General features: G+C 53.0%; 1 protein-coding gene across 1 annotated transcript in view; it reads right to left on the bottom strand.

The window, feature by feature from the left end:
* The window catches only part of SAMD4A (sterile alpha motif domain containing 4A), a 99,665-nt gene that overhangs the window by 29,234 nt on the left and 61,245 nt on the right, over positions 1 to 9,186 (bottom strand). The window contains exon 2 of the mRNA XM_010135494.1: positions 8,264 to 8,782. Coding sequence (XP_010133796.1) covers positions 8,264 to 8,782 — 519 coding nt within the window. The remainder of the gene's footprint in view (positions 1 to 8,263; positions 8,783 to 9,186) is intronic.

The raw sequence follows: 9,186 nt of genomic DNA, 5'->3' as shown, positions 1-9,186 counted from the left end.
GGGCAAAACCAGGGCGCCCAGTCCCTGCTCTGAGTGCTTACAGTTGGTGATTGAACTGGGATTTCCCAAGAAGGTGGGAGTGTCCCCACGTGCTGCTGGAATAGAAGTTCTCAAATTAGGAGGCCTCAGTGCAGGCAGGAAGCTGTGGAGCCATCGCTCTGTGAGTAGGATACGTGGATTTGGGAGCGGTGCTCTGTAAAGGAGACGTGTGGGCACATGCAAGGATGAAACCTTGCACAAACCAGGTTTGGAGGGAGCACTGGTGTGGTCCCAGTATGTGACACGCCTTCTTTGGTGACAGCCATGTGTCACCTGCTGGCATCCAGTGTTCCCCCTCCTCTTCACTAGCCACCCAGACCAACCACCACCCCCTTCGCCGTTCCCTAACAACAGGGCTGCCTGCCAGGGCCACGGCAGGCCAGACTACACAGATTATTTAAACACCTAAAAGCATCGTTTGGTGTTGCGAGAGCCCATTTCCCCCTTTGCCTTTGGGACCACAGTAGGACCCTTCCGCCTTCCGATGACATCTCTGCTCCTGAGCATCATGGCTGACAAGGGGCCGAGCAGAGGCTGGACCACAAGATCCAGCCCGTCACCCATGTGAAAACCCGCTTTCAAGTGGGAAACGCGTTCGCTTCCCTGCCTACTCGCTCTGCTTGGCAAGCAGGTACCCAAGCTCGACACCCTGCCTACGGCAGGGGAGGCGATCCACCCGCACGAGCCGTCCGCTGGGGGGCTTTCAAGTGGGAAACGCGTTCGCTTCCCTGCCTACTCGCTCTGCTTGGCAAGCAGGTACCCACGCTCGACACCCTGCCTACGGCAGGATCGGCGCTCAGCCCGAACGCGCTGCCTGCTGTAGGCTGCACATATGCCCCCCGTCATCGCTTGCTCCCACGTAAGAGCGGAGCGGGCGCGCCGGGGAAGACCTCGTCCCCATCTCTGTCTGATGCCTGGGGTAGCACCAGCTCTGCTTTGCTAACCTCATCCCCCCAGAGCCATCCGCATGCCCCCAACAAAGCCATCCACCGCAGGCAAGAAACTCCTTCTGCCCCGAAAGCTGTGTGGAGCGATGTTACCTGTGAACAGCTGCATGGCAAGAGCAGAGCCATCCCCCCCGGATGCGGGTCTGGGGACAATGACCAAAGCCAAGCACTGGGCACGGGGTTACTCTGTGTCACTGCATAAATCCCACTCTTTTTTTCCCCTTTCAGTCTTTGGGAAGACAAGCAAGCTGATGGGCTTTGATGTCAGTCTAAGACCCTCCTGGAGATGCGTTGCAGTGGGACCTCTGCGCCAGGTTGCTCTTTATTGGCCACCCCCCTTTTTGGCCAAAGACACCAAAAGAAGAGAGACCCTCTGGGTGCAAAGAGGTGAAGGGAATGTGCCAAAACAGGCTCAAAGGAGGAGCAGAAAGCTCTGGGACAGCTGAACTCAAGTCTCAAGCGTAGAACACGTTCTGACTGTCGCTCAAGTGCAAGAGTCCATCAGGACACTTCGTTAGGAAACACCAAACACAGCAACACAGATGGCGAAAGGTGACAGGCCAGAAAGTAGAGCCAGACCAGTTTCCTGCCCAAACTGGCTTCAAGCCTCTTCACCTCTGGCCCTTGCGAGCAAGCGCACAGCAGAGATTATTGAATCATTTTGCCTGGAAAAGCCCTTTAAGCCCATGGAGTCCCCCCGTTCCCCAGCACTGCCAGGTCCCCACTGACCCCTGTCCCGCAGCAGCACCTCCACACGGCTGGGAAACCCCTCCAGGGATGGGGACTCCACCACTGCCCTGGGCAGCCTGGGACACGCCTGCACAACCCCAACGGGACAGAAATGGCTCCTCAGGGACAACCTCAACCTCCTCTGGAGCAACTTCAGACTGTTTCCTCTTGTCCTGTCACTTGGGACTTGTGCTGTATGATGGGGCTGCTCTCATCTCTTCCTTTCAGAGACACCCATTTCCCCAGCCTGTACCTTGCTGTGGCATGGCCAAATCACACAGACTGCAGGAGCAGTGTCCCTCCCTGCACCAGACCAGCCAACGACCACCATGGTGGCTGCCGTGGTCCCAAGGTGGGATGGTTCACCTGGCCACCCTGCTTGGAGACCGGGTCTGGGCAGCGTGGGAGCTGGGCTGACGGTGGGATGGCACATGTAGCTGGCCCATCAATTCGAAACATCCTGGCCAGCAGACCAGCTCACGGGGAATGGGCACAGCTTGCTCTGTGGACACCTCCCTGCTTACCAGAGGGGTAGGGACACGGCAAATGGAGCAGCCTCACAGCAGACAGGGACACTGGCTATAAAACACAGCCCTGCAGTGACCACTCAAGAGCAGTAGCTGAGTTTGTCCAGCCCAAAAGGCTATTGCTCTTGTCCTCCACCACCGCTACCATCTCCAGTGCTTGGTGGCTTCCAGGTGACCACTCATCTCCTTGCTTGTTGAATGATGGTGTGCAGAGCTGTGGAACACATCTCCCAGAGACCAAGCGTTTTGAATTTACAGAGGGGCCAGGCAATCTGTACCTGCCGCTCAGAGCTGGAGTAGAAATTATGGTTGGACTCAATGGTCTTAAAGGTCTTTTCCAACCTAAATGATCCTATATTCTGTGTTGTCCTTGCTCTCAGTCCCATTTGCTGTTGTGTTTGTGCATATTCTGTAGGGATCTGAGAGAAGAATTCTGCTCCCACAGTACCTTTTCATACGATTCTGTTTCTAAGCTACAGAATTAGCAAGATATTGTAGCGATGACACCCTGGTGAAGTGGGTGACACCTAGAAATGTTCTCCGACGGTTACGTGCAACACTAGAGGGCGTGAGCAAGACAACGACTGCCCCCATCTACCACTGCTGAGAAGCTCAAGTCTAATAAAGGCCAACGAGCTACTCTCAGTCCACCAGTAAGAGAAAACAAGGAAATGTGAGAGATGTCCCCACCTGGCAGGATGAGTGCTGGGGTGACAAGTCCCAGTACTCAGCATGGCCAACCAAGGAACAAGCTGCTGAAGGCAATTCCAGATTACAAAGCTAATCCACCCCCAGCAAGAACAGTTGTTTGCCTCACTGTTGTAACCTTAGGAAGACTTCTGCACTCTTTACTTTTGAGCAAGCAACTTGCAACCCACAGGGTGGTCCTGTGGGTTAAACCATGCCACTTTCGAGCTCAGCTTGTATACTGGGTACGAGGACAGGGTCATCTCGGTGGTAGGCAGTGAGCTGTTGCACTGCAGCGTAGGGGAGGAAGAGTCAGGAAATCCACACTCTGTTCATGACAAGCGTCTTCTTGTTTCTCCCACCTCAGTTCCCTGATGACCTTCTGCAGCTCCACCATCTTCTTCATCTGCTCTCTCCCTAGGGAGTCCGTAACTGGAGCAAACATAGGCAAAATCCAGCAAGCCACGTCACACACACACATGCCAACATACAGTTTAGTAGCTGCAGATGTGCCTGTGGTTGGGATCGAATCTCTTCTAAGAAAGAGCCACACGACAGAAAGCCCTTCCCAGGACAGCAGGGTCTCCACAGGCTGGCAGTGGCCTTGCCCCAGAACCAGCAGCCCCTGGAGGAATCTTCACGTAAGAGTCCATGGGATGTTCCCTTCTTCTGCAGTCACCAGTATCTCTATATTTCTTGTGTTACGGGGACTTTGATCACCAGCACATCTTGCTGGTGCCACCTAAGCATGACTCATGCAAGCATTTCTCGAGAGCTGGCAGGCGCCATGGGACAACGAGGAATCTGGACTGGTGTGCATGAAGGAACTACGGTGATTTATTCCTTCTCTCCAGCTCTAAGACAAGACATTTTTCTTTTTCAGGACAAGGAGATTGTGTAGGTGAGAATTTCTCCTCCATTGCACTGCTCGCTCTCCTTCCCTCCTCATGGGTAAACATCAGTTTTCTGGCAGAGCCTCCCCTGGGATGGGTGTAGCAGACCTCAGCACCCAGCGTCCTTCCTGTTAGAGCAGAAGCAGAGGGTGGCTGCAGACCGGCGAACAGCTTTGCTGGTCCAAGGACCTCTCTGTTCTGTCACGGGGCAATCCAGGCAACACTGAAGTACCAAAGGGTTGGCAAACTCTCCTGTACGAACACAGGGCCGACGCCTGGGGTGTCTGCTCTGCAGGACATTCCACAGCAAGGTCTCTGACTTGTCCACCGTCACCGACCTGTGGTGCACACAATCACCTCATCCCCTGGTGCCACCCACGCCATACCTCCAGGCATTGGTGCCACTCCAAGTGACGCAGGGCGCGTGCACCAGGCCTGTGCTTGGCACTGAGCTCTTCTAGGCATAAGGAGGTCCTCGCTCCTCTGCCAGAAAGAGCCTGAAGCATCTGGCTCCTAATCCAAACGTTCAGGGCAAGCCACTGCTCCTGCAGTAAACCCAAGACCTTCTGCCCCTGTGTAGAGACTTGTCCCTGGGAAGCTGCTCTCCACGGGGAGTTTAAGTGCCCTGACAACACACCAGAGGTGACAGCATAGGAAAACCTCACCATACACTGGTAAAAGAAGTGATTCCGTTATCCCCAGGTTACACTGGGAGCAGAGGACCAAGACACTCGCCCAGCAGATGCACGTCAGAGCCTGGAAGCAAATCCTTACCTTTTCAGCTGTGGTTCAACAGGCTCACTTCTGCCAACTGGAGCTGCTATCAGTCTTGCCAAACCTTGTGCTTTTTTCTTGCTCACAGACCTTATGGTCCATTTGAGACTGGTGTACCTGCACCCCACCCGCTCAGCGCTGGACAAGCATATTTAACAGCAGAACCTCTTTTCCTCCGCACATATGCCCTTCTTGAGAGGGTGGAAGCAGAGGGTTAAGCTATGTTCTACTTCCATTTGACAACCCAAACCCAGCATGCCTTATCGGTGGAACCAGTTACACAGCGGAAAGGAAGGAGCCAAAGCCCCCATGCCAGAAGCTCTTGGTCTGCAGCTTTGAAAGCCAGTTGCTTTTTTTTCTGCCCTTTTGGAGTTTCCAGGCTCTGCCTCCACTGCAAAGGCATTGTGCAACCCGGGCATTTTGCAACTGCCGCCTGACTCGGCCGCAGAGCTCTGGGCTTCACCCTGTCCCACCACGCCTGGAGCACCTCTGGCCTCCTGTCCACCCACGCTTCTGAGCCCAGGCCGAGGCCACCTTTACTCCCGGCACACTAAAGCTTGGTTTAAAGTTGCAGCTCAAGCTCTGCAGATGGTCTGAGAAAGAATTTCTGATGATGCAGCAGAGGGGAAGGGGCACGTTAACTTCCATCGCTTCAGACGAATCCGTACCGTCAGATTGCTCCAGACCCAAACCCATCACTTACAATGCTGGTCCTGCTCCTGGATCACCATCACTGGGGTAAATCCAGAGCAATTCCTTCAGAGCACTCCAGACTTGCCCTGCAAAGGCTGAAGGACTCCAGCAACAGCTCCTCAAGCCTCAGTTAACATCAGCCAGTGGCGTTACGAGAGAGCTGGAGGTGAACCAAGCCCGAAGCAAGTCTCAAAGCCTGGGTCTAGGTCGAGTCAATGACAAGGATAGAGCAAAACAAATTGTCACATGAGCTTCAGCCACCCAAATTTAAACCCCACGCCATAATAGTGTGACACCTAATTATGCCACAATACCAGAAGAAAGAACCTCAGGCAAAATCACCACGTTACTCCTCCGGGAAAGACTTTGCCCCATTTCGGTGTCAGAAACAGGCTATGCCTTGGCAGGGACAGGTCGGGGAAGGCTGTGCCCTGCAGGGTGTTGCCAGATTAGGTCCCTGCCCAGAAAAACGTGTCCAAGAAAAAGGAAGAATTGAAAAATAATAACCCTAAACCCTAACAGTAACGATTTGAGGGCTTTACTTTGGAATAAAAGATTAATGGACCTATCGATTGACTCAAGGGGCTGGGACAAAGGCTGCCAGCCGTGTTTATTTTTTAGCATCTCTCTGTGGATTTGCTGTGCTTGTGTCCAAGCAAATATTGCGTTAAGGAAGCTTATGAACTAACACATGAAGCACGGTTGGGTCACCTCCAGCTCAGCCCGCAGGTTGTCTGAGCATGCTGCCACCAAAATACGCTAACAAGAGTTACAACAGCTTAACATTTAGGAGTAGGCTGGGCTGAAGAAGTGTTCAAATGCCTCTGCAAAGCTACTTAGCCTCAGAAATACGTGCATGACCCTTGGGGAAAAGGCTCCTGAATATGGACTCTGTAAATCTTGCAGTTCAGAGCAAGACGATGTGAGTGAGCTGCCCTGGTGCCACACAAAGCAGCTACTGCAGGGTGCTGGGAAAGGGCTGTTGCACTGGGACTTACGGCGGGGGATGCCATGGCAAAGAGAGCAGCAGAGATGGAGGAGGGATGTGGTCTTCCAGCAAAAGATCAGAGTAAAGTGTAGGGCTGCTGGGAGACCCACAACTGCTCCTGTCCCAGCACTGTGCTGCTGCACACACCTAATTCTGGGAGAATTTAGGAAAAGCTTCAGCAGTGCAGCAGCTCAGGCACTGCTACATAATTTGGCTGCTGTCTGGGCAAGAGGTGGGTTGCTGCTTCTGCTAAGAGGGAAGTCTAAGCGCAAAAAGGCTCAAAGAAATAGAAAGGTGTTTTTGAAAGGCGTTCTTCAAGACCTAAGGCATCTTACGGAGCTTTGGCCACTGTCAATGACTAAATTCCTGCACCCATCAGACTTTCCTGCTTCCAGATCTTGACATGAGGAACCAGATGCCTTCTGAAGCCATCCCTTCCCACTGCCACCCTGGTGTGCAAAGCCTCTGCATCACCAGGCATGCGAAAACCACAAGGAAGACAACCCTCTCCCCAAACGACCCCTGGAGAGATCTAACAGACCAGCTGCAAATACATTCATGGTTCTTCTCACCCTGCCTCCTTGTTCAGCCTTCCCCATGCAGCTTGGTCACCCTCAAACAGCTCTTCTCTGCAGTGCAGGGACCTGACCCTTGGAGAGGCTGAACATCACACCACCCCATGCTGGCAGGAGCTGGGGCTTCACAAGACAGGGGATGGGACGGACATGACACTCAGAGCCAGTGGAGAGGCTGAGCCCCTTGTGCTAAATCCCCATGTGGCAGAGCAGGCACCACTGCCTGAAGGGACTGACGCAGGGAGGCAAGGACCAGCGTGCTACAGTAATAAACCCAGAGCCGTGTTTCATCTCATTGTCGATTTGACACACCACCTAAAAAAGGCACTTATTACAGGAGAGGGAAAAACCCAGAAGCCTTAAGTGACCATTTTAAAGCTTTCAGCTATTTAATTGTGGCTTTCCACACGCTGATGGAGAAGCTGGCACCCTCGCTGCAAGAAGCCTCTCCTCCACGAAGCACTCTCTATACCTGGGGAAATGCCAAACTTCTTGGATAGAGACATTCTGAACCTCCCAAACCAAAGGAGGACGTCCAGCCTCGCAGGTGAGATGGTGGCCTTACCCAAGGTGACAGCAAGGCAGGTGTGGCAGCCCTCCACAGGGAGCGGGTGGGTAGAGGGGCTCCTGAACACCACCAAGAAGACGCTTTGCTCCTCCTCTCCCAAGGATGGCTCACAGGCATCAACAGCTGCTTTGAAAAACTTACAGCTGCAGTACGCCTTCACGCAAAGCCAGTGATAAATCTCCACCATGGTGCTCTGCACCATCTCCAAGTGCCCAAGGCTCGGACTGGGCTCTGCACTGCCCACCTCTCCCACCAAAGCCTGGCAGGGCCTCCCTGGGGGAAGAGCTACCCAACTCTCTGTAAAACACTGATGACTGCGCATCTAACCCTCCTGATCACCACCAGCTTCACGCCTCTGCAGATACAACCCTCGCTGATGGTAGATCCCAGCCTGCACTTCAGGGTCCCAACCCCATTTCCTCCCAGTAAGTCCTCAGGTCACTTTTGGACTTGACCTCAAGTTCCCCAGCTCACTTTTTGACATGAAGCATCAGTTTGGGAACTCTCGAAATGTGAACTGCAAAGCTATGTGGAGCTACATCAAATAAAAGGAGCTCCCTTCAACAATGCACATTTTTGGCTCTTACAACTTGGCTGTTTTTCCCTCCTCTCCAGCCGCCAGCTCTTTAAAACCCCACAGGATAGAGTGAAAAAATAAGGCAGGCAGGAAATAAAAAAGCAAGTAAGGGAAAGAAAGCAGAAAAAAAGGGTTTTCTATGGCCCAGATGAACCCAGCCCCTCTGCTAACCACGGCAAAGCAGCATTTTCTAGCAGGATGGAGGGGACAGTGCTGTGAGGAGCAGCCCTGGGTGGCTGACCCCAGAGCTTCCCGTGGGTACTTACTGGTGCTTGTGCTAGTGCCGATGGTGTTGATGGTTGTGGGGACGGAGGAGGAGGAGTAGAGGGGCAGATGGCCATTCTCGCACGCCAGGTTTTTGTCCTGCCAGCTGGAAGCGCTGACGCTTATGCCCGAGTCTCGAGAGTTTTGCCATCCGTTGAGTTTGTCGTCGGAGTTTTGTCTTTGGTGATAGTAGTGTGTCTGCCCGTAGTCCACCGAATCCGACCGACCTCTGTTCTGGCCGCCAAAGCCACCTGACGTGCGGTCCTCCAGGTGGTTGAGCCACATGGCCAGGGCGCTCCTGTCCTCCAAGGAGGTGGCGGGGTGTATCAAGGCGTAGGACAGCAGCTGCCTGCTCTCCTCGATGTGTTGGTTGTGTTCAATCGAGTGGGCCAGGATTTTAGGCAAGAGTTTCATGTATTCAACTTTTGCCTCAATGTTTCCGGGCTTCAGTAAAGGCAGGTGGGTTAACAACAGGGAAATCACTTTATCCTTGGATTCCTGTTGCCATTGGTTAATGATTCCTGTGGAAGGAATAGGGGAAAAAAAATAGAAGAGAATTGAGAAATCGGCAAACAGAGTTAATAAAGAAATAAATAGACCTTGGCGGGGTAATTACGACATGTCAAAGGGATGCCTCCCCGCCCGATGCCACAGCATGAGCATCTCCTGGGCACGGGGGTCACTGCAAGGTGTGCCCAGTTGGTCACCAAGACTTACCAGATGTTCCTGAAAATCACTAAAAAAGCCAAATTACACCCAATTCTATGGCCATACAGCTTCACTGCTGTTGTCCTAATGTTAATCCAAGCCCCGATTTGGCCCAAAATTTCCGTTTGGTTGCAGATTACACGAAATAAGACACAAAAGCACTTTGTGGATAAACCGGACCATTAAAAAGCACTGGTTGAAAAATGGGAAAGGTCAA

The sequence above is a fragment of the Buceros rhinoceros genome, unplaced genomic scaffold (assembly GCF_000710305.1).
Source record: "Buceros rhinoceros silvestris isolate BGI_N320 unplaced genomic scaffold, ASM71030v1 scaffold12294, whole genome shotgun sequence".
Taxonomy (NCBI): domain Eukaryota; kingdom Metazoa; phylum Chordata; class Aves; order Bucerotiformes; family Bucerotidae; genus Buceros; species Buceros rhinoceros.
The sequence above is the reverse complement of the archived record's forward strand: the minus strand, read 5'-3'. Positions and strand labels throughout refer to the sequence as shown.